This window comes from Vulpes vulpes, chromosome 9 (genome assembly GCF_048418805.1).
Source record: "Vulpes vulpes isolate BD-2025 chromosome 9, VulVul3, whole genome shotgun sequence".
Classification (NCBI taxonomy): Eukaryota; Metazoa; Chordata; class Mammalia; order Carnivora; family Canidae; genus Vulpes; species Vulpes vulpes.
Window position 1 is genome coordinate 27,933,092 of NC_132788.1, and position 26,421 is coordinate 27,959,512.

Consider the following 26,421-nt stretch of genomic DNA (forward strand, 5'->3'; position numbering starts at 1 on the left):
TATTTCTTATATTGAAAAGTGAGCTAGATTTATACTGGCATTTTAAATGATCTATCTTTTATAAATAACTCATGTGTTGGGGATCCCTAGGTGGCTCAGCGGTTTAGCGCCTGCCTTTGGCCCGGGGCGTGATCCTGGGGTCCCGGGATCGAGTCCCACGTCGGGCTCCCTGCATGGAGCCTGCTTTTCCCTCTGCCTATGTCTCTGCCTCTCTCTTTCTCTCTCTCTCTCTGTGTGTCTCTCATTAATAAATAAAATCTTAAAAAAAAAATAACTCACGTGCTAAAAATCTCAGTTTTGACACTAAGTTCATGCCGTGACTGTAACACCACACCAAGGCATAGCACCCAGGGGAAGACATACTTTGAGGTGAGGTGTGGTGGAAAGATAGGGCTTTCTCACCAAACCACCTCGGGTTGAACCACAACTTTGCCATTTTGCTGGGCAAATACAAAGATGTCAGAGCTCCCAGCTTCAGATTTTACCTACCCAGGTAAAAGCTCTCACAGTTTGGGTGGAAGAAATTAGAACCTATAATAAGTCCCAGTATGTACTGTAAGGTCGATCCATGTTACTCTCCCCTTCCCTTCCTTTCTCAGTGATGAGAATGCCATCAATAGGTCTTCAAAGAACTTTCTATAATAGAGATGAACAGTTATGTTTGAGTACTATATTTTAAATAACTAGGACACACTCTGGATAAGGGACTGCAGAGCCTCCTACAGGTCCTAAAGAGTACTCGAGTGGTGGTTCTAGCTCTGTAATGGCCACCCTTAGCCCCTGACTGGAAGAGTACAGGACTCCAAGATAAATTCAGGTTTCGGATAAACAACCATTTTTTTAAAGTATAAGTATGTCCCAAACACTGGTTGGGATATATTTATACTAAGTGTTTTTCACTGTTCATCTGAAATTCAAATTTAACCAAGTGTCCTCTATTTTTATTTGCTAAATCTGGCAACCTTATGACTAGACAAGCCTCTACTTTGATTTGGAATAAATTGCTCACTGTCCCTTGAGACGCTCTAACCCCTCTCACCATCATGGTTCTGTACTTCTATTCCTTCTTTCTTTTCATATTTCATTCATTCCCTCTCACTTTTACCAATTACTGTGTGAATACCCAAAGCCTTGGGATTCAAGAAACAAAAAACAAAGAAACCAGACAGATGAACATATGGGAAGGGGTAAAGAAAAAGAAGGGGGGGTGCGGGGAGGCAAACCATAAGATACTCTTAACGATAGAGAACAAATACGATTGATGGAAAGAGGTGGGCGTGGGATGGGCTGGATGGATGATGGGTACTAAGGAGGACACCTGTTGTGATGAACACTAGGGGTTGTATGTAAGCAATGAATCCCTGAATTCTACTCCTGAAACCAACACTGCCCTGTATGTTAACTAACTAGAATTTAAACAAAAATTTGAAAAGAAAAAAAAAAAAATCTATTGAGTAATACTATATTATTCTTAGTGGTCATAAGGAATGCTGCTGTGGGGTTGCATAAAGGTGTTTATATTAACAGTACATCCTCAGAATACATTTTGAGAGTTTTCTGGTAGCACGGAATTAAATTTGCTCTCATGTTAATGGAGGCTATTTAGATCCTATGTGAATAGAACCAGTTATTAAAGAAACTGGAAGAGAAAAGCTTTGAGTTCACTAAATAACCACTGTCTATCAAAAGGTAAGGGTCAGAAATCCTTTCTTTTTAAATCAAACTACATGAAAATAATTTGAAAGTTTAGGCCATAGTTTTATAGTTTGGGCACTTCTTTTACATAGAGAGTTCCAGTGTCCGAGTGCAGTACTGAGAAAAAAAAATTAAGGGAAACATCAGTATCTAGTTAATTATAGGAGACGTCTAAAGTAGCCTTACTACTTGTTATTATTCCACAACAAGACAAGGAGCTTGATCCAGAATGAAAATCAACACATTGAGAAAGTCTTGTTATTAAAAAAATTGTCGCTGGTACTAAACAAAGTATTTAATAGTTGGTTTACATGCTGACACAAGTTCATGGTCTCATTGTGGACTGGTAACAAAAACTCACAGACTCTTGCCAGCCAGGGACCACATCTGAGTAGCACTGATGTAAAAACCTCAGAATTTTGTATGTCATACCTTCAATCTAATGGCATAAATGAAGCGATCTCCTCTTCCTGGCCATTTTGCAGACTGAAGAGCCTTTTATTTCCTTGAAATTATTCCTTGAAATAAAGGCAAAAATATTTTCTCCCTTCTAATAATCTAACTAAATATCTATCAAAACAATAGTTGCCCCAATTTTAGAAAGAAGAGGACGTGTGCTTACTCTTCTTGTCGTAAGTCATTGACGCTGCGGTCCAGTGAGATCATGTCACTTGCCACCATGTTAAATCCAAACTCTTTAATGCTGGCTTGAATTGCATGTTTGAATTCTGGTCCCAAAACCAATGGCTTCGCGTTCTCTCCAGGGCCACCAACCACTCCGTGAGGCTCAGGTTCTTTGGGTTCAAAGTTACCAAGGATCCCTGGACGTAGCACAGGATCTCGGTAGGTGAATGTCTGAGGCTTAAATGTGAGATACTGCCTCTGCATTATGTCTTTCTGGTTATCTCCACCAGCATGTCGCTCTTGTTCATTTTTCGCCTTGTTTTTTCTTCTAATAGACTCTAAGTCCACTTCTACGCCTTCAACATGAGGCCATGGTACAACAGGTTTGAATCTGTCATCCCCAGGAGCTAATCCATCGCCTCCTCGGTTAGGCATGGGGTTATTGACATCTCTGTCTTCCTACACAAAAGGGAGGGGGACATATAATGAGTACATGAAGGCAAACCACAGCAGAGTTCATGATATGATTTTCATGTTTAATAGAAGACTGAGGCAAAAAAAAAAAAAAAAAAAAGAAGACTGAGGCAACTAAAATGATTTAAAATTTTAAATAGAAACAGGCTATTAATCAGGAGCTCCCATTAAAAGATATCTTTTGTGGAGAGGCAGGAGGACATCCCAAGAAAGAGACTATTTCCTTGCCTTACCATTCCCAAATAAATGAATGGATTTTTTTTTTCATCTCTCTCCTTTAAAACTAACTATCAAAGACCTCTTAATAAAGCACATTGTTATGGATTAAAGCAATGGATTTTTAGGAGCTCTGACAAAAACAGACATTTCATAGGCCATGTACAGTGTGTGGTTTTCCCAGATGTCCGGTGTATGATAAATATAACTGTTTGTCAGTAATACAGCCATATGGTGGCCGTGGTATTAGATGTCCCCCACCATGACACTGGCTTTGTGCCTCTAAGGGCAGAGGAAAAGGCAGGGACATGCACTCGACAGTCGGTATTTTCTACACAGTGAGAGTTTAGCTGAATTCAGGACTATTTTTAAAAACAAACACACAAAGACAGAATGTTAAAGACTTACCCAAGGCAATTTTGGCTTTTAAGCTACCCCCAATACCTAGTTGGCCCCATTCCAGAGGTAGCCCAAGTAGAAACAGATTTGGTGGGTGCAGATACTCTGTAAGGGCTGCCTCCTGAGACTGTGGGGACCCTCCTCATCACCTATGCAGATCCCTCCATCAGAAATCCTGAGTGCTTTTGCTTCTGAGGCATTCTATGTGAAGTTTTTGCTAAATTAGTACCATTCTTTGCACAGGGCAGTGGTTTTCAACATTAGTGTCACCTCAGCGGCTTAAAAAAAAAAAATACTGACGTCTGTGTGCCAACCCCAGACTTTGTGATTTAATTGGTCTGGGCATTCTGAGTTTTAAAAGCTCCTCAAGTGATTTTAATATGCATCCAAGCTTGAGAACCTCTAGCTCAGAGGGAGAGCTGCTAGCTATAATTAGACAAGAGGATTACTGCATATGCACAGCTGGGAAGAGGCAAGGTGAACTTGGAACCACAAAATAGGCGAATAGGTCCTGCCGCTTCACACCACACTGAGACCATCTGGGTCCTCCAGAGATTCAAAATAGAATGAGTACCGTCTGACCAAAATGTGTCTACAGTGGTAGAACTATCTAGAAAAGTAAAGTTAAAAACTTGATTTTCAAGAGCACAGAAGTAAAGTGCTAGGTGTAAGTTGCTATCTGCTGGTACTTGATTGAGAAACAAAGATTCTCTTTAGAAAGCCAGTTAATTCAAATATGATTTTAGCTGAAGTTTTGGTAAGGGCTAGCTAGCTAAGGACTGATTGGGGCGGGGAGGAGGAGGGTTGGGTGAAAAAGGTAGGTTCTGGTTCTCCTGTCTCCCCTTTTATAGAGGCCATCACAGCTCTTTGAGAATCTGTCTAGAGATGTTAAAGGCACGTATAAACATACATGTGTGCATGTAACAAAACAATTTTCTTAACATGGGACTTCAATTTTAACTGACTCATGAATTAAAAAGGGAACCTGATGATGATACAAGTGGTCCAAAGGTGAATCCAAAGAACAAATATCTAAAGATCAAGAATACTGCAAAGGATTTATAAAAAGTTGCAAAACTGGTAACATTGGTCAATATCCACAAGGCAATAACCAATTGCACCACACTGTACACAATTTCCATTTCAATGGATGAGAAGCTTTTGCATTACCATCAGTATTCTATCATTTCTAGCACTGTAAAATAGCTCAAAGATAAGGAAAGGGCAAGATAACCAGAAAGTGAATCAGAGAATATACCTAATAATCTTTTTGGTCCATTTCAAAGTTTTCCCACAATTTTCCTCACTAACACAAAACTAAACATAAAATGCAACACTCAGCTTGATTATATAAATGTGATACCTTTCTTCAGGCATGTGTTATAAGGTAGATAACACTTCTGAATCAGGTTTCGATCATCACACACCACAGTAGCAAGGATTTAGCTGGAGCCTAACCTGTGAGCCCTACTGATTTTGAGGACGGAAAAAGTATATGTCTCTCCAATTTATCTCCTGGTTCTCTCCAAAAGAGAAGTATTGTGGCAGTGTGGTAAGCAAGTTAAAAGAGAAAAATCACTGCAAAACTCTAATATACTGGACCCAAGATATTGATATTGAACCAAGCATAACACATAAAGAAGAAAGACATCCCTCACTTCAATTTTTCACATCAAGGCTCCAGTGAATTGGTAACTGGGGAGGTAAAAAATGACGGGAAGGAAAGGTCAATAAATACAGAAAAGCAGATTAAACAGGTCATCAGATGTCAACTTCCAAAACCATAGCATCTACCATGGGTTGCCTAAAATTCTAAAATGCAAAGTGCATACTGGAAGAGTATAGAATATAGCAATACATGAAATTATAGCACATGTAAGACATGCTATAGTTTAGGTTGGCCTATGCTAATGCAAAACTTGGCGAATTTAAGTATTTCTCAAATTTACCCACCTCACCAGGAGAATATTTAATGGATTTAAACTTCCTACTTATCTTCCTCCATATTAATTAGATGTTTTCTTTGACTTAACACTTCTCTGTCTAATCTTGCACTGCTGGTGTCCCTTATAGTTCTTTTAGATGTCTACCTATCATTCTACCTTCATTTCTGGATTATGTCATTCTTTTCCAAGCATCACGACCAGATTACATCAATCATTCCTACATCCCTTTCCTCAGCTGACATCACATTTAAAAATAAATAAAAATACTTTGATAAGAAATACCTTAAGAAAAAAAAGATTTTTTTTAATTTTAGTCGGGGGAGGGGCAAAGGGAAAGGGAGAGAGAATCCCAAGCAGACTCTGCACTGAAAGCAGAGCCCACTGCGGGGCTTGATCCCACAACCCCAGGATCATGACCTGAGCCAAAATCAAGAGTCCAAGGCTTAACCAACTGAGCCATCCAGGTACCCCAAGAAACACCTTTAACTAGAAAAATCACACCAGTATCTTTTCTCTAGCTCCACTTTCACCTGCTCTTCCTAGGTAAATGAGCAACAGGGACAAAGAGGTCAGGAAAGGACGTACTCAAAACAAGGAGGTGCCAGGAGAAACAGGGTGTGCTAGTAGGCCGCGCCTCCCCAGAGTCTTAATAACTTGCGGCAGAAGTTGGGAGGTAGAGCAAGTGCTCCACCGTCAGTACCTTGGTTTCTCTCTGATTAGCTGGAGATGGATTCTTAGCCAACCCATGTCTGCTGACATTTTGTGCTGGCTGAAAACCATTCACTCCTGCTCCTTCAGAGGACTGAGAATCACTGCACTGGAGGGTCAGTGGTCAGTGGTCACAAGAGGAAGGGTTGGGGTCAAGTGATTTTCTGTGTTTAACTAGAGCTGAAAACAGAAAAACCCAAGATTAAACAGAGACCTTACTAGTCCTTGAATATCTAAGATGTTCTCCCTTATGAAAAGAGACCTATCCCAAGAGGTGCCTGGAGGTTAGTCGGTTAAGCATCTGACTTTGGCTCAAGTCATGATCTTGGGGCCCTGGGATCAAGCCTCACACTGGGCTCTGCACTCAGCAAGGAGTCTGCTTCTTCCTCTCCCTTTCCCTCTACCTCCCTTGCTCAAGCATGTGTTCTCAAATAAACAGAATTTAAAAAAAAAAAAAAAGATCCAGAGGAGCACCTGGGTGGCTCAGTAGTTGAGCATCTGCCTTTGGCTCAGGTCGTGATCCTGAGGGGTCCTGGGATTGACTCCCACATCAGGCTCCCCACAGGGAGCCTTCTTCTCCCTATGCCTATGTCTCTGCCTCTTTCTCTGTGTCTCTCATGAATAAATAAATAAAATCTTTAAAAATAAATAAAAATAAAGATCCATAAACTAGAAAGAGATTGAAGGCCAATGGCAAGGCCTCTGTTAGCAACTAGGGCAGAACTGAAAATGGGGAAGGGTGTGGCTTATCAGTATTACATTCTGATAGAAGAAATAACTCCTGAAAGAAATAGACTCACATAGCAGGGATTTCTATTCTCCTTCCCCCCTCTCTGCAAAGGCCAGGTTATAAACCAAAAGGTAACAGAATGGAGAAAACAGCATGGTTGACATCATAATAATTGCCCCCACTAAACGAAATCTAGGTCGGCACTTCTAGTACTAGAAATTAACTTTGGCAGGGTAGCCACTACTCAAAGGCTAAGTACTACACAGTAAGCCAGATTGACCCAGACTTCTTCCAGGGCCTGCAACACTGAGACTGGAAGGTGGACAGGGGCCTATTACATAATACCTAATGATCAGTCCTTTTATTTTCTCTCATAATTTATAATACACTATGGCAACCACAGTTTCAAATGGGTAAGTTAGTGCTATAGTTTTAACCACCTACAGAATTTACCAGGTTCATATGGGGGCATTTTGAGTCAATTAAATGCCACTTCTCCTTAATCAAATAAGCAAAATACAATATATAATACAGATCCTGTACTATCGTGAGTACTACTGAAATAGGTGTCTTCTTAAAAAGTTAGCTATGTCACATTTTGAACATTTAGTCTCCTTAATAAGAGAGATTTCCATTACAAAAAGAGGCTCCCAATAAATCCCATAGTTGTGCAACTAGTTGGTTTTCGCAGATTTGGATTTTCATACATATCATATGGTATTCTTAAGAGAAGTATCCATCTGCACTGACACAATTTTCTGAAGATTTCTGCACATTTTGAATAATCACGGTCAACTATAGAATATCTAGATATGGCAAATTTTAAGTCTTGGGCTCTTTTCAAAATTCAAAACGAAATTTAGTTCAACCAAAGTAAATGACCGAGTGGGTTACGATTACAAAATTTATTATTATTTTTTAAGATCTTATTATTTGAGAGAGAGAGAGACACAGCATGGGGGGGTGGTCAGGGCAGGGGCAGAGGGAAAGAGAGAAGCAGACTCCCCACTGAGCAGGGAGCCCAACTCAGGGCTGATCCCCAGGACTCTAAGATCATGATCCAAGCCAAAGGCAGATGCTTAACCAACTGAGCCATCCAGGCGCCCCATAAAATTTACTTTTTAAAAACCATGTCGAGGCTATGCCTTTTTAAAGGTATCAGACTAAACTATAAATTCCTCAGTAATAAACATTTTCCATTTTCAACATCTAAGTTAAAACTATAATTGAAAACAGGGAGATTTCATGCAAAATCCTTCCCCTTATTAATACCATGATCTCTAATGTTCTATTTTGTAAATGTGAAATTACCATTAAGCAGCTCATGCCAGCAGTTCTAAACTCAGCAATCAGTTCCGAGTATATTCCTCCAGCAGCCCCATGAATATTTCTAACACTGCTCTACCTGAATTACCTTAGTATCTGTTTACAGGCTTCTCCCCAGCCAGGCTGAGGGCTCTTTGAAGATAGTGAGAGTGTATCTGTGTGTCCCCCCAGGGGGGTAGACGGCAGGGACTCAGCGCATGTTTCTTCACAGACTGAGTTAATGGAGAACTACCTGTGGGTCATCTCTTATGCTGCTGGAATCTAAACTGACTTTGGGGCCACTGTCTTCTACCACCGCTTGGCTTGATTTAAGCTAGCATTTTGAGAATCCAAATGAAATCACTAAAAACATTATTTTCTCCACTAAAAACATTGCTTTCCCTACAAATCTAAAATTCGAATAATCCTTTTTTTAGTTTCTCCTCTTCTTCAGATTTGGATAAATCATGTCTGCGAGTGAAATTTGTTACTTCATGGAAAATGAGTACTTTATTTAAACATGAGAAAGTAAATCTGCTGGTGTTCATCTTAGTCCTCCAAGCCAATTTATCTTGCAAATGGTTTCATACTAAATTTGGTGCTTGTTTTAAAACAGTCATAAGATAAGAGATTCTAAACCGGGTCAGAAAAATATCAGATAATACTCAAGGGGGAATAAATTAAAAGGAGAAATAAGCCACTAAATGACCAAAATGTAGGTTAATGCCTACAATAGGAAAATAACAAACTGGTTATCCTTTTACATAAAAAAACTTCTATTTGTAAGACTGCTTAATGGCCCAGATAAAAGTTAATATCACAGACAACTAATGGGGTCTATGAAACATGAAATTTAAACATATTTATGCAATCCAAATAATTTTTTATTTTCCAGAGACCTTATGAAAAATGCATGCCTCAGCTCATGAACTGAGTCACATATATACTTCATAGGCTTAACAAATATTTATTGTGAATATTTAGCATTAAATCTTTAACTGATTTGAACTGAATTTTAAGAATCAAGCACGCATATCAAATAATGAGCACTGGGTGTTTTTCTGTATGTTGGTAAATTGAACACCAATAAAAATTAATTTAAAAAAATAAATAAAAAAAATAAAAAGTTAAATTGGTCAAGCAAAAAATAAATAAATAAATAAATAAATAAATAAAAAAATAATGGTCAATAAATCATTTTGTAGTAGGTTCCAAAAGGTGATGAAGCCATAGTTGTCAAAGTTACGCCATCATTTCAGTGGTAAGAGTACCAACGACAAGACAAGGTGGATCAACGCCACTTAAAAGCTTCAACTCCCATGGGTATTAAAAGGCAGATATAATACCTCTTAGAAATCATAAAAGGATATAGTGGGTAGATTTTTAACTCTCTTTGTGGGCTAAGCAATTACTGAGTTTCAAAAAGAAAGCTAAGAGGCATTTTCATTCTAAAAATGGCATATAAGTTATGCAAAATATTTTAATAAAATTGCTGATATTTTACAATAAATATTCTATCATGTTATTCCTACAAAATGACCTGTCTGAAAATAAGAAGGCATTAAAGAGGAGGAAAAAATGAAAGCAAAGCAATGAGAGAAAGATTATAAAATAAAATCTGTGAAGATTTCTTTAACACATGAATAATTTACGTATGCATACATATGACATACACACATGGAGAGAGGAAATGCACATTTAAAGACCAGACAGCTTAGTAGGATAAGAAGTAAGAAATTATCCCGGCTGAATGGACCCTTCAAAAGAACATTGATGGTATTTCATCAGGTGGAGAAAGGAGGAACTACTTAAAAGCTCAATTGCTTGAGAATAAGGTCCCATCAGCTCCTCTTTGGCCCACTCACATGATGTTCTGGAACCTTCTTTCGGTTTAAGCCAATCAATTCTACCTTTTTACCTAGAAGAGCTAAGAATCTCTTCACTCTCTTTCCTAGATCATTTTTAAAATACTTCAAAAGAGCAATCCTAACACCATTCCTTGGTGATCACACTGTTCACACTCTTTCTTAAACCCAGGACAAGTGTCTATTTAGTCCTATCCTTTGATTCTCTTTTCCAGTGCAACAATGCGTTTTGTAATCTAATACCTGCCAAAGCCAGACACTTTAATTCCTAATTCTCCTTCACATTTGGCAATCCCAGTGAAAGCATGTAATGATTTCCAACTCATCCTGAAAATGTTATTGGAAATTATGTCACCAGCACAACCATTAATAATTCTTATGACACTAAGGAAAACGTTTTACTGAGTGAGAGAAGAATGAGGTCAAATGTGGTATTTGTGTTGGGAGAAAATGTTTGTAATACCCTTTTGAAAGCTGAAAAAGCAATGTCCTATTATCCCTCTAGGGGAGAAATTCTAGAATGAATACAGCACTCCCACATGAAGTGTTACTACTCTCTGCAGCTGGAAATGCATAAAACAGCCTTTCCTCTACTGCTTCCTTGCTTTGCCCTGAAGCTTGGCTTTCATAACAGCTCATGAAAAAGTACTGTAATGTGTGGCTTCAGAACACATACATTTTGATTGCTGTAAGAATCTCTTCCTGTAAATCTTAAGGAAAAAAAAAATCTCAAGGAAGAAAGTATCTCAGAGTTTTCAGGGTGGAGCTATCATCTTAAAAAGTGTAGAACAACATTTTGCTACCCTGTCAGGACTAAAAATCCACTTTAGAAGGGTGTGTCAAGGGAACTTAACCCTTTGAGACAGAAAAAAATACATTCAGGGTAGATTGAGGTTATTTATGTAATAAACGTTTGGACATTTTACTTTTCAACTATCAACAGGTTGGATTCCAAGAGGAAGGCTCATCCAGTGATACTCTAGTTTATCATAATTGTTCTTTGGCACGGAGATTAGTATTTACATGTATCATTAAAGGCAAAAGAACTGTCCTTTTAGTTTTTCAAATATTACAGGTCTACTATCTGCCAGGCGCCTTGTGCCCTACCACAAAGGGGGTGGTAGGATGCAGGAAGGGATGTCTGAGTGGGCTGGCAGTGACTGAATCTCTGCTTTGAAGCAGCAGACACTCCCCAGCACATAGGTGGTGAATAGCTGGTAGGTAAGGAGGTGGGGGGAGAAAGTGGAGTTTGGCAGCTAGTCTAGACTGAGGCAAAGGCACAGAAGCATAAAAGAACAAATGGTTTGGTGTAATGAGCGCAGGGGACATATGGGGAAGCGGCAGGAGAGGAGACTTGAGATACTGGCAGTGCCTCCAAGCGCCTCTTAAGAAATGCCAAGAAGTTCAGACTTTATGGGAGCCATGAGAGGGGAGCATGCCAGATCAGAGCTGAATTGTGGAATGAGTACTCTGATGGAGCAAATGAATGGGAAGAGGCGCCAAGATGTGTTCAATGGGATAAGGAAAAAAAGAACTTAGAAAATATGGGAAAAAGCAATGCAGGAGAGAATTGCAAGGAGTGGACAACACAGCTAAGAACTGCAGGCAAGTTGTTAAATTAATGAGAATTCCAAGGTCTAAAGGTACAGGCAAGGGAGTTATTTTAGTCTCAGTCCTGCAGTGTGACTCACTCACCAGCTCTCTGCTCTGTGACGTTGTCAGAGGCCCCAGGAGTATGGATCCAGAGGGCCTCAGGAGTCCTCATAATTACCTCCTACCCAGCTGCAGATGGAACTATCTTATTTGCTATTATATCTAGAAGGCCAGAGGCATTTCTGTGATCCTCCTGTTCTGCCCTAGACATTGTTCTGAAATAGTCTGATAGGTGACAAATATGTGTTGAGCACCTAATGCTGTACAGGCTACAGGATACGATGTTGGGCAAACACATCCCTGCTCTTGTGAGCTCTCTGTCCAAATGGGGGGGGGGGGGACATACAATTAACCAGTCACACAAATATGGTGCTCTACAAGACTTTTGAGGAGAGTCCATCTAATCTAGGATGCTAGGAAAGGCGTCCTTGAGGATGAAGGACTGCTGAGCAGAGGTTTGAAGGATGAGAAGAAGCTAAGTCAGTAAAAAGAGGAAAGAGGGGTGCCTGGGTTGCTTAGTCGGTTGAGTCCAACTCTTGGTTTTGGTTCAAATGGTGATCTTATGGGTTATGGGACTGAACCCCAGATTGGGCTCCATGTTCAGCAGGAAGTCGGCTTGAAGATTCTCTCCCTTTGCCCCTCCCCCCACTCACACACTCTCACTCTAAAATAAATCTTTTCCTAAAAAAAGAGGAAAGAATATTCAGGGATAGAGAACATGTTGTGCAGAGTCGCTACAGCAAGAAGTTCTGTGGTAACCAGAAAGAACTAAATGTGGCTGGAAGGGGAAGACCTGGAGAAGTCTGGTGCCAAATATGGCAGACAGTGAGTAGTGGCCCGACTAAGCAGGGCTCTGGTATCATGGTAATGACTTGCGTTGTAATATGGAAGCCTGAGCAGCAGTTCATAGTTTTGATGCTCCTACCATAGACAGGAGCATTCTGAAGAGAGCCCACTGGCTGAGGAGTAAGAGAAGACACTGGAATGAGGCCTGAGTGGATGAGGGTTAATCAGGAAATGTACACACTGAAGGATGGATTCAGGTGGTGTCAGCGATGGCTCTGAGGTGTCTACCATACAAGAGGACGCTATTCGCTGAGAGAGAAGCACTAGAAAAGACTGAGGTTGAAGATGGTGAGGCCCTTCTTGGACATGCGGACTCTGAAGTATGCTTCTGAAACATTCAAGAGAAGATGGAAACATAGAATTTGTATCTCCATAACTGGACTAGAGATGATAAATTTGGCAGACATCTTTATATAGATAATAACCGACATAAGGACCTGGATGCTATTTATGAACTGACCATAAAGTGAGAATAGGAGAGGATCCACTGACCTCGCCTTGGGGAATCCATCCCTTAGAAGACTGGTGAAAGAGAGTAGGACTACCAAGGACAAAGAAGACTGGCCCAATATGTAGGAAGAAAACCCAAACCAAGACAGTAGGTGTGGGACAACAAGAATGGTCAACAGTGTTAAATGCTGGTTAAAGGCACGTAAGAGGAGCACTGGGATGAGCAAGAGCCATTCTAATGGTATAATGGGGTCAGGAGCCCAGGGCAGGTGGGTTTGAGGTGTGGAGTTGGAAGGTATAGAAATGGTGCAAGCCAAAGTAGGCACATGTGTGAAAACTGCCCATAAAGAGAACAGAAATGGCGAGATAGCTGGAGGAAAAGAGGTGAGGTGAGGAATTTTGGTTTGTTTTTAATGGGAAAGTCCTGAACACCTTTAAAAGAAAGGCAAGGGCAGCCCTGGTGGCTCAGCAGTTTAGCGCTGTCTTCAGCCCAGGGCGGGATCCTGGAGACCCGGGATCAAGGATTCAAAATCCTTTGCCTGGCTTTCTGTCACCCCTGAATACACACTCAAGCTATCCCCATATCCTATTCAGCTGGCCCCCTTCAGGAGATCATAAAAACACATTCTCAGCCTGGCCTCTAGTTTGGCTCCTGCTATCAGCCTTAGCCTAGAGAACTGTCCTGTTGCTCACCTCTTTCTTTCTAGATTTGGTTCCAATTCCTTTGATAAAGATTCAGCCCTGCCATCTGTTCTAGTTCCAGTAAAGTTTTCCCTCTCATGAATTTCTACTCCTTAATACTTTTATAATTCTCTAACTATCCCACGTGCTAGTTTTTTTTCCCCCCAGACTAAAAGCTCTAGCCGAGGAGAGTCTTAGTCTTATACTCCTTTTGTGCAATAGGAGTTTGTATTATGTATCTTTCTTTCTCCTAAATTCTCTGACATTTTTATTTCTTTATTCTTATCCTCCTATGTAAAATAACACCTATTCAATACGAAACACGATGGCCCCTGAGCTCCATATTTCTAGAGGGAAGTCTGCCTTGTGTTGTTTAGGTGGATCTTGGGGGAACAGCAGTGAAAAGTTTGATTTAAAAAATAAAATAACTGGACATTGTTAAGTATGTTACATTCTCCAATGCTCACAACAATCCTATGATCGGTCCTATAACTTTACTTTCACATTTTATAGCTGAGGAAGTCAAAGATTAGAGAGACTAAATAACATGTCCAATATCACGTAATTCAGCAGGGACTGCCCTAGGACTTGAACCTGTCAGCATAATCATGAATTCTGAGCATTTAGCCACAATGCTAAGCCACTTGACTTACAACTACTTGATGATGACTTCTACTTTCTAGAAATTTACAAAAAATTTGAGAGGCCTTTAAAAATGTTCATCTAGTATACACTTTCATGTCTCTTTATTCTTTCTTATATTTTACAAAGCCGGTCTTTGGCAAGTATTTACACCAAAGAAACAGCCCATTCTGGCAATCTAAACAATGAGATGTGCCCTGTCAACAGTTTTTTCAGTCTAATGTGTTCAATGATGATTTGCTCTGACAGCATGTGAAATAATGGAAGGACATTTTAAACTAATTTTATACAAAGAATTAAGTCAGTCTTCTCCCATAAGTAAGGACTAAAATATTTTTGGTCCTGTTAAGCTGACTCTTCTAACTGATGTACTTGCTGTGAATTCCAAGCTGTTCAAACTCCCGCTAAAAAATACTTTTGCCTCTTTGTTACTAAAAACATTCCAGAGGCCACGGAATAAAACCAAATTATTCACAAGCCTGTGATTATGAATTCACTAATATTCTACTCTAAAATGGTTCCATAAAGATGATAGAAGAGAATTACATCGTCACAGGAGCTTACTACATTTTTCAGAACATGCTGCCCATATACATGACCGGAGCTCCAGTTTTTTTCTTTTCATGGTGTAAGAGATATCACTTAGGGAAAGGAAGAAAAAGCCTCCCAGAGTATATACCCACAAATGCCACAGTACATTTTCTAGGATACACTAGGGTGCTATGAAATCCAAAGGAAGGTGAGGAGTAGCATATCAAGACACTGCTTTCGTACAGAATAACATAGGGTGTTTTCCTAATCTAATCTGACATACCATGTAGTAAGTAGCTTATACTTAACATCAGAATGTTAAAAATATGACATTAACCTTAACTTTCCAGTGCTTTCCAGTTCCATTTCTTAATCTTGCTAACCACCACCTTTTAGAAATTAAAAGTAGGATTCTAACTCTACCATAACTATGTTTATAATACTGACATCTCTTTCTAGAATATCTTAAAATGGCACTGGGGGAGGAGGAAGCATAGCAGCTATTGAGAAATAGGAAGCAATTCTATCAGTTAGTGGAGAGAAGCCAGTCAATCAGATATATGCTAAATTTAGCCACTCTAATCCATTCCAACCAGCTTCATTTGGTCTCACATAAGCTAAGAAGTAGAACTGAAAATCTAAAATCCCTTTGCAACTAAAGGTGAAATTCCAACAAAAAATATGTACAGTGCTTAGGATGGTCAAGTCTCACCAAATACCTCAATTTTATTTTGACATAATTTTCTGATGACCCTAAGTCACTTAGGTATTTTTTTTTCTATGAAAAAGATTTCCTTTTTACCTGGCACAATTAAGGTAAGAAAAACATTTATCTTTATATCTATGAATGAATGGAAAAAAAGAGGCTCACTGTTACTATAGCACATGCCAAAGATAGCCTGCCAAAGATAACCTGCCAATGTGTCAGTCAAAGCATTGTCAAAGTTAGCAAAATTAGCAAAGAACCCCTGAAGACTTGAACAGAAAAATGGAAAGAGTTTAAAAACAGTGGTAAATCAACTTATCACTAGAAGTATTTTTATTGAATGCTGATGATGCATTCATGATGATGATGATGATAAGATGGTAGGGTAAGGAAGACGTAGAAGAGCCCTTACAAGGTTACCAGCACTATTCCAAGTGCATTCCACCTAACTCTTTTCATCCTTGAAGTAACCCTCTGAGCTGGGTACCATCATTATTCCATCCTGCAGATGAGAAAACTAAGGCACAGAGTTTAAGTAACTTGCTGAAAGTCAGACACTCAAGAGGTGGTAGGGGCATGATTCAAATCCAAGCTCTCTGGGCTCCAGAGCCCATGTAATTAAACATTACTCTCTCCAGCAGGGAAGGCATCCACAAGGTTTTCAGAACTTTTAGCTATATAAATTGACAGCTTTAGGATTTTTAAAATACCAAAACCAAAAATATATTCCTTAGAATTTCAGAGTTCCCTTTAATAAAAATCTTATTTTATTTTAAAACCAATATAATGTTATTAACAAGAATTTGTAATAAGATAGTTCAGAAAGGGCTTTTTTCAAAGAAGTAAATTTCCAGAAATCAATTCGTACTTCAAAAAGCAGTAACAACTTACTATGAGGCCCACTAGCCTAGGTGAATATCAGGATGTAGATAAATGCAATATACCTGAGAATGATGCATTCGCATGATTTTTTTCTACAGAGAAAAACAAAATTATTTTCAGTTAGTAACTATGGCACAGGAGACCATTAAACTGAGCTGCTAAGCTTGCTTTTCTGATTTCACAGAAACACAGAAGGGTTTTCAAATATCTTCTATTTGTCTGCCACTGACAAATATGAAGTAAATAAAAGAGGGCTTTTCAAATTGACACTAAGGAAGAGTTACCCCCATTTCTACTCCCTGAGGTACAAGAGTATTTCTGAAAGACATCCTCAGTGGGACCATATGCAGTCTCACAAAGATCACATTTTCAACAATTTCTTGCATAGCTTCTTCAGGGTATGCCTTCACTAGCCTTCTAGAAAGCTAAAAGTCAGTGATGGTTTCAAGAATCATAAAATCTCTTTTTATAGTATCAGTGGTTCTCAACATTTTTAGGGTCATGAAGATCTTGGATCCTCTCCTAAAAAAAATAAAAATACAAATAGTACATTGTTGGTAGAGTTCTTTGTAGAGCCATCTGGCTGTATGTACCAAAATCCTTAAAAACACTCACTTTTTCTGACTACAAAAATTCAGAGCTGGGAATATATTCTACAGAGATCATTCTAATTACAGAAAAAGATATTAATACATAAGTGTTCACCGCAGCATATACTAGCAAATAGACTAGAAACAAATAGAATATTTATAACAAGAAAACAACCAAGAAAATGATGTTACCCTTATACAATTGGATAGTTCATAACTATAAAAGTATTTAAGAAAAAATAATTCTTGGGAAAATTTCTTATGTTAGTTTTTTTAAAAGTAGAATACATGCATTGAATATACAAACTGCTTATACCATATAGTCCCAAATACAAAAAAAAAAAAAAAAATCAAACAAACCAGAAATGACTAGCAAGAAAGAAAAGTAGTAGCTGTCTCTGATGGGGAAGAGTTAGCTGATATTTTCTCATCTCTTGCTTTTCCTTAGTTCCCTATATTGAGCATACAGTTTGTATGAAGTTTTTAGAGTTATAAGCTTCCTCTAAACTTTTGAAATTTATTAACAAAACTCCATTAGAAAACAGTTTATAATAGTAACCTGAGATTTTGTTTTCCATTAGGAGGTTCTATATCAATAAACAGTGAAGTTTGTTGATTGCCATAGAGGTCACCGTACATAATTTAGTGATGAAGAGAATATACAACAAGTGCAGTTGAGAGAAGGCTCAGAGAAACAATATGTACAACCACAAGAAAATTAGGCATAAAGTTCACAAACAGAGCATAGGTAGGAACATTTTTCATTTGAGTATGCTACCTGACTTTAGACAATGTTAAAAAAACAAAAGAAAACAAAACCAAAAAACAGCTTCAGTAAGTTTTTAAAAAGTACAAAAAACATTGTAGTAAATTCAATGACTCACTCAGTCATCAATTATCAATTTCTTAAAAGCAAAGAGGAGAGAATTACATTGTAGGACATCCTCTAAAACAAGACATTCATGGGGTAGAAAAGCCCTAGTGCTTTATATGACGATGTATACTTTTTTTTTTCAAAAAGAACACTTTTTCACACTATATTCTCTACTGATCTCTCCTGCTTATTACACCTGCTCCCAGTTCATCCTCAAGACACTTCTTTAAAGGGAGGTAAGTTTTAAAAATGTTTAAGTCAAAAAATTAAAGAGGTTAAATTAAAAGCATTTCATTTCTAGGATACAGAGTATCATAAAACAAAGAAATTAAGTTGTTGGGTGCCAAAATTCAGTGCAATGAGAAGTGATTAAGTTTTAAAAATTACAGAACATATTGAAAGTATTTTGAGATCCTCCAATAAAAATGAAGACTAGATTATACCCCTAAGAGGGATAACAAGTAGTACATTTACAACATGCAGCCTAACCTAGTTCAAATTTTGAAAATCAAGCATGGGACACCTGGGTGGCTCAGTGGTTGAGTATGCCTTTGGCTCAGGGCATGATCCTGGAGTCCTGGGATCGAGTTCCACATCGGGCTCCCTGCATGGAGCCTGCTTCTCCCTCTGCCTATGTCTCTGCCTCTCTCTCTGCCTCTCATTAATAAATAAATAAAATCTTTAAGAAAAGAGAAAAAGAAAATCAAGCATTTCTTTTGTTGAGAACACTTACCCCCCATTCACCATCCCACAAGGGATGCGGTACACCAGGTAGGAGGCATGTGGCAGTCAGTTGTCACCATATTCCAGCCCTTACTATCCACAGATCTAAACCAACAGGTGGAAGTGGACCTACATGAACCAGATTGCTTTTTCCGCCTCCAACTACAGATGGAGGACAGACTGCTAAAACCAGTGGGGAGCAGACTAAGAGAGCAAGTCATTTTCTTCACCAGAAAATCATGGGATGGGGGTGCCTGGGTGGCCTTAGTCAATCATCTGTCTTCAGCTCAGGTCATGAGTCTCAGGGTCCTGGGATTGAGCCTCACATTGGGCTCCCTGCTCAGCAGGGAGTCTGCTTCTCGCTCTGTCCCTACCCCCACTTGTGCTCACTCTCATTCGCTCTCTCTAATGAATAAATTTTTTAAAAAACATGGCAGGAAGGATGCATGTTGAGTGTAAAGAGACTGCTTAAACAAAGAAGGGTTTGAAATTCAGGAGATTCCAAGCTTGAGTTCATGTAAAGACTATCTCTTGCATGGACTTCAAGAACCTCCTTGAGCATGGCTATAAAGTGAAGTAGAGTACAATTCTGGTGACTGGATAGAAACAATAAACACGTGATGTCTAAAAACAGCACAAAATTAGCTGCATGTAAAAATTGTGGCCCAGCCAATATCATACAAGGCAAGGAGCTAAAAGTGATTCAACTGGGTTAAAAGGAAGACGACTTTAGGTTTATGATGAATGGCATGAGAATGAACTTCCTTGAACATGGATTCAACAGGAAAGATAGGAGATAACCAAGAGAAAAAAATGATCTTTGTCAAGAACAATGTGTTTTGGAGAAACTACAGCAAATCCATTGCAGAGATTGTGAGCACTGTCATAACCACCCACAACTCCGCTCCAGAACTAAAGGACTTACCCACCCCCCCTCCGCCCCGCCTGCTGGTGGAGATGGCTGTCAGCCCTTGTTGGGATCACCTCTGCTAAAGAAACCGCCTTGCCCAAAGTCAAGCCTCCTTCAGGGACAGTCTGCACAAATCCCTGGTCACTGTAGAGGTAAAAAAGGCCCAACCTCTCCACTCCAAATTGGAACAATTCTGAAGGACCATCCCAGCTCTAGGAGCCCCCATGGGGTTGGCTAAGGACTGCGTCAAGTTGGTTCACAGCTCAATTTTTTTTTTTTTAAACAGCTTATTGCTTTATAGAAGGGGTGGGGGGAGATGTCGGAAGGCTCGACTTTTCTGGGTGTTTGTGCTTCCAACCTCTCCCTTCAGAGCTGTTGATCCTCAGATCCTCTCTCCAATAGAAACTGCATCCTCACCTCCATCTCAGAGTTGGCTTCCTAGATTGCCCGACCTGTGGCAGAAGGCAAGACTTGTATTTTCCTTGAAACATTCCATAAGCAGATATATATATATTTAAATCAATTTCCTCACTTACAAAATTGGAATAATATGTTAGTATAGAGTTCCTGCAAAGATTAAATGAGGTAAAGTATAAAACACCGAGTGCCTAGCAACACCAAATATGCATTATAATGTTATGCCATGATTAAATGATTAAATAAGTATTAAAATGTCTTTCAAATCAGGATTACCATTTAAAACCTTCTGAAGAAACATAGGTAAGATGTTGTAAAGAAGGGGACTCTGAAAATACAAGAAGTTATTCACTTTTGCTTCCCCCATCAACCCTTTTCCCATTTGTTTGTTTTCCTCTCTGTGCCAATTATTCAACATTACATTATAATCAAATTATGAAAATGTCTTAGGAGGAGAAAAAGGAGGTGAGGATCTCACCCAAAGCAAAACAGATCCCACTCATTCCAGCAATTCTGAGACTGACTAGGGCAGTAGGTCTTGGGCTTGTTATTTAAAAATACAAACTTAGGAGCTGACACCATTTTCTCCCCAAGATTCTCATGCAAAAGGTCTGAGGGTAAAGAAATTTTTGTATTTAAAAACTTCCCAAGTATAAGAAAAGTTGCAAAGAAATCTCAAACTTCAGTTTTATTTTTTGTAGTAATATTGACACTGGGACTTTAAACATGTATATATGAAGCAAATAAGCAAATATATAAACAAGAACCAAGATTTTCAGAATAACAGACATAAATGTATTAAAAAAGTAGAGTTAAATTTAATTAGAAATATCAATATGATGATTAAAAGAAGTAAACATATTTCCTTGCTTAAAGGGCCTAAAAGCAGGGATATAAAAGAATAGACATGCCCAACCCTTAGATCTTGGTTTCTAAATACCATGCCCTACTAAAAGGAACTCAGCTCCTTGGAGAAGTGGCTGATTGTAGATCTGAAGCAGAAAATCACAAAGTGAGCCAATTTAGTTGTGTAAGAAAGAAAGTAGCACTGAAAAAAAAATAATAGGGAAATTTGATTTAGTGAGATTTACTCCAAACAGAACAATTATAAGGGAAGAATTAAGTCTTTACCTTAACTTTTAGAATAAGCTATAGACCACCCATTTGGATGAAATAATCAGTTCTGAATGAACATAGTCTCTGGCAGGAGCCATGCTTTGGGATGCCAAAACCTTTTGGTGAAAGGTTGTTGGGGAACAGAATATTCACATGGTACCAAAGTAATACTCACACACACTTGCTATGTACAAAACGAGATCTGTCAGTTAGCACTATAAACAGGTGATTAAATAGCATCATTAATAATGGGATAATCTGGCATCACTTGCCTCCTGAAGTGATGTGGTATGAAGTCCACACATCAAAGAGATATTTTTTACCTAATAATTTTACCTATTTTTTACATAATATTTTACCTAAACCAAATCAAGACCTATACAGGGAGAAAAGAAGGAAGAAGAGAAAGAAAACAAATTTGTCAAAATATTGACAACTGTCAAATCCAAGCGGTGTTCCCATGGGTGTTCATTGTATTGTTCTCCTAAATTTTGTGTGTCTATGTTTATTGATTGACTGAAGGTGACACACAGTTTTACATTAATTTCATGTGTACAACATGGTGATGGGACAAATCTGTACACTACGTTATGTTCATCACAGCATGTCACCATACAGCACTATTACAATACCACTGACTATATTCCCTATGTTGTACCTTTCATCCCGGTGACTTATTCATTCCCTCATGGGAAGCCTGTACCTCCCACTCCCCTTCCCTCATTTTGCCCATTCCCCACCACCTCCCTTTGTATATTTGAAGAACTTTTTCATTATAAAATGCTTAAACTTTTTGCTCTTAAGTTCTTTGAATAATTTAGTTTGACACAGTTTGGACTAACGAAGTAAAGGAATTCCTAAAGAAGGCAAATATTGTGGGACCCAGGAAATTTAACAAAAATCCCCTACCCCTGGACAAGCAGAGCAGGACTGACTCCATTTTGGGCTGCACCCGCCTTGTGCCCACCTGCTTAGTGCTTAGGGCGCTGCCCCACCCTAGTCAAGCCACAGGGCACACCCTAATGGAAATCGGCTCAGTGATAGGCCAGTTCAAATGGATACTATAGGTAAAATGTAATTCAATCAGCCACCTGAGTGTGTGGACCTACGTGACTGTGCAACTTTCTGCGATCCCACTGGCCACTGGCCCCTATAAAGCTGCTAAGCCTCTTAGTCTTGGGGTCCAAGTCCCCCAAGGGGGGACTGTGTCGGGTACACTTGGACCCAGGCTCGAGCTGGTAAATAAACCCTCATGTGTTTGCATCGGTGTTGGCTCCTGGGTGGTTTCTCGGATTTGCAATCTCGGGCACAACAAATAATATTGTACAATTCTTTTTAATTCACTAATAACACTTTCATTATTGAACAGACATATTCAAGAATTATAGAACTGTAATGAGAACTAGTATGATCTGCTTTTCTTGGATCAAAGTTAAACTAATATAATGCAAGCTTAGAAATCTTGTTACACTAATTTTTAAAAACCCTACTAAACTTCCTCACTAAATTTATTGACACTTAACATGGCAGGATATAGTATAAAAAAGAAATGGGGGGGATCCCTGGGTGGCTCAGTGGTTTGGTGCCTGCCTTTGGCCCAGAGCATGGTCCCAGAGTCCCAGGATCGAGTTCCACATCGGGCTCCTCGCATGGAGCCTGCTTCTCCCTCTGCCTGTGTCTCTGCCTCTCTCTCTCTCTCATGAATAAATGAATAAAATCTTTTAAAAAAATGGGAAGAATTACTGCATTTAAAAGGCAACGAAAGGAATCCTATGCAGAATACAGAGACTGTCTGACTTGACCATTTTAAATTATTTTTTAAATGATGATTTTACTTTTTCTTTTTTTAAGTAATCTCTACCATCAATGTGGGGTTCAAACTCACAACCTCAAGATCAAAATCAAGAGTGGTCAGAATTCTCAAAATCACTCGTTAGACATCTTTAAAGGACTCCTCTTTTGTTAAAAATGAAAGGCTGCTTATTTCTAGGAAGCTCCTTCCAAGTACAAGTGGCTCCCAGAACTGATTCAGAGAAGTGCCAAGGGTAGGACAGAATTTTTTTTTTTTCCTAAAGGATGATTCTCTCTATGAAGAAAATTATACTACTACTTCCAGAAAGATCCAGGGCCTGAAACTAACAGTCTGGTGCTTTGACCTTAGCAGCAATTTTATTTAAAACACTGTGAGGGAGGTCAATGATAAAGGAGTTCAAGCTCAGCTCTAAAATAGGAGTCAGGAATTCTAGTTTTCAGTCCATGTCTTCCACTAATTAGCTATATAATCTCAGAGAAATCACAGTTAAGTCATTGGTAAAATGGGAGAAATAGTGTCCAACCTCACAAAGCCATCACGAGGATCACATAAGTTGAAGTATGGGTGAGCACTTTACATCAAGTCCTATTTAAATATATTTACTCTAGAAGGGACAGGAAGGAACAGTTTAAAATGTCTAAAGTGCTCGGAATATAAAAGTCTTTGTTTCATACCTGTAACTTTTAAAAATAGCCAATGTAAAGGCAAAGCAACATAAAAACATACAGATTTTTTAAATAATGTTAAGATCTTCTCCCTGCAACAAAACCCTCCATTCATGCCCATGTTTATTGAAGGGCTACTAAGGATGTACTAGCGCCATAGAAGCAGCAATCCTGGGGCAGTGTTGGCACTCCTTGAGAGGGTAGGTACAGAAGTCAAAGGCAGCATTTACAATCTTTAAGGCAATCAATCAAATAGCTTAATTTTATGTCTTCTCAGTCTAATTCTGGCTCACATTTTGCATTCTCCTTTTAAAATTGCCATTTTTCTATCAATTCACTTTTACTGCATTATATAGAGTATCCATTTGTGACCAGATAGAAATAAAAAAACGAAAAAACCAAATGTGGTTCTTCAACACAGATTGTTTCAGGAGCAGTACTAGAGAGCATAAGGTGATGAAAACAGTGCCTGGCCCCCTTTGACTCATGCTAAAATTTAAGTATCTCTCTCACTAGATCAATCTCCCTGAACAGTAGTGACTGAAGAGTGGACAGAGTCAAATAAATTTGAATGACACACCAGTGAGGTAACTGCAATTAGTTAATATCCTTGCGCAGTTAATAAAGTCTGATGTGACAGCAAAACTTGCCAACATTTGAGTCAGAGCTGGATTTTAAAACTGGTACCGGCCTTTCACCTTTTTCAAATAAAAGTAAAATAAATAATAACTGTAATAGTTAATACTATTAAAACAGTATTGAAATAAAGTTCTCAATAGATCAAATGCCAAGTAAGGAATCTCCCAGGTCTGCATCGAGACTGTCATTTTAGATTTGTGGTTTTGTTCTGTGGGCAGGGCCGTAATTTCAATTAGTCCCTAAAGAAATAACCCTCCCCAATTTAAAAAAATGGGCTAAATAAAGACCTTAACAGGCATCTTACCAAAGAAGATCTACAGATGGCAAATAGGCACATGAAAAGATGCTCCATGATATATGCCATGAGGGAAATGCACATTTTACAAATGAGATACCGCTACACATCTATTAGAATTATCAAAATCTAGAACAATGCTGGCAACAACGTAGACCAACAGGAGTGTTCATTTGCTGCTAGTGGGACTGCAAAATGGTACAGCTATTCTGGCAGTTTCTTATAAAATGAAACCTACTTTTCCCATGCAGTACAGCAATCACGTCCCTTAGTATTTACCCAGGAGTTGAAAACTTATGTCTACACAAAGCCTGCACACAGAATTTATGGCAGCTTTATTCAGAATTGCCAAAATTTGGAAAACCACCAAGATGTCCTTCAGCAGAGGAACAAGTTATAGTATATCCAGACAACAGAATATTATTCAACACTATAAAAGAAATAAGCTATCAAGCCATAAAAAGACATGGAAGAAATTTAAATACGTATTACTTAGTGAAAGAAACCAGTAAGAAAAGGCTACATGCTGCACAATTAAAATTATATGACGTTTTGGAAAAGGCAAAACCACAGAAAAAGATCAGTGGCTGCCAGGGGTTGGGGAGGGCATAACAGGTGGAACACAGATAATTTTAAGCTACAGGATACTATGATGGTAGATATGTATCACCATACATTTGTCCAAATCCATAGAATGAATGACACAAAGAATCAATCCTGTTGTTAACTTTGGACAATAAAGATGTGTCAGTGTATGTTCGTCCATTCTAACAAATGTACCATTCTAACAAGGGATGTTGACAGTAGGGGTTGTGCATGAGTGGGGGCAGGGAGTATATGAGAAAATCTGTCCCTTCCTCTTACTTTTGCTGTGAACCTGAAACTGCTCTAAAAAATAAGGTGTAATAAAAAAAAACCTCTAATATTATTTCATTTATTAATTAGCCTCTCGTGAAAGGATTGTCTCTATACTAGTATGATTGACAGCTCACTCTATTTGAAAAGTTCAGCTCGGTTCTGGTTGCTTTATCTCATTCATGTTGACTATGACTCGGCTAGAGAATAACTCTGTAAAGGAAGCGACTATTCTTGTCTTTTTTTTTTCCTGCTATATTTCCTGCTATAATCCCTTCCTAAGTAGATCTCCAGGAAGGCAGATATTGATGAAAAGAAATAAAATTATAAACAACCAATATGACAAAGCATTTGGAAGCGGGTGGCTCCTTGTAATGAGGCATCATGACTCATTCATCTTTACACATCAAGCAACTAGCTACTGCTAGAAACAACAGGGGTCAATAAATGCTCGTAGGATAAAATGAATGAATGAATGAATGAATGGGAGCACAGGGCAACTGCCAATACTTAAAAGATATGCTTTTAACTCTCTACTTAAGATATTTTAGTATTTATTTACTCTATAATAATAGTATATTATTTATAATTTACTATTAATATAATTTATAATTTACTATTACTATTATAATTTAATAATAGTAAATATATTAAAAGAATATGCTTTTCACTCTACTTAAGATATTTTAGTATTTACTCTAAAATAGTAAATTATTTATAATTTACTATTAATAAATATAAGTATAAATTATGTATAATTTACTATTATAATTTAATAATAGTAAATATATTAATAATAGTAAATATTTACTATTATTTATACTGGATACTGTCAATCCTTCTACAATTAACACAATGTGAATAGTAATACTCAAACTAAAAAGAAATACAAAATCTAAGGGGCTGAGAATCTTTTTTTTTTTTTTTTTAAGAGTATGTGTATATAATTCCCTTCAAACACCAATTAAAAACTACTAATAGGGCAGCTCAGGTGGCTCTGTGGTTTAGCACCGCCTTCAGCCCAGGGCCTGATCCTGGAGACAGGATCGAGTCCAACGTGGGGCTCCCTGCATGGAGGCTGCTTCTCCCTCTGCTGTGTGTCTGCCTCTCTCTCTCTCTCTCTCTCTCTCTCTTTCTCGGTCTCTCATGAATGAATAAATAAAATCTTACA

General features: G+C 38.5%; 1 protein-coding gene across 4 annotated transcripts in view; it reads right to left on the bottom strand.

The window, feature by feature from the left end:
* Positions 1 to 26,421, bottom strand: part of GALNT7 (polypeptide N-acetylgalactosaminyltransferase 7) — a 137,769-nt gene that overhangs the window by 64,394 nt on the left and 46,954 nt on the right. For all 4 annotated transcript variants that reach the window (XM_026017545.2, XM_026017546.2, XM_072719670.1 and 1 more), the window contains exon 2: positions 2,318 to 2,778. In XM_026017545.2, the coding sequence (XP_025873330.1) occupies positions 2,318 to 2,778 (461 nt within the window). The remainder of the gene's footprint in view (positions 1 to 2,317; positions 2,779 to 26,421) is intronic.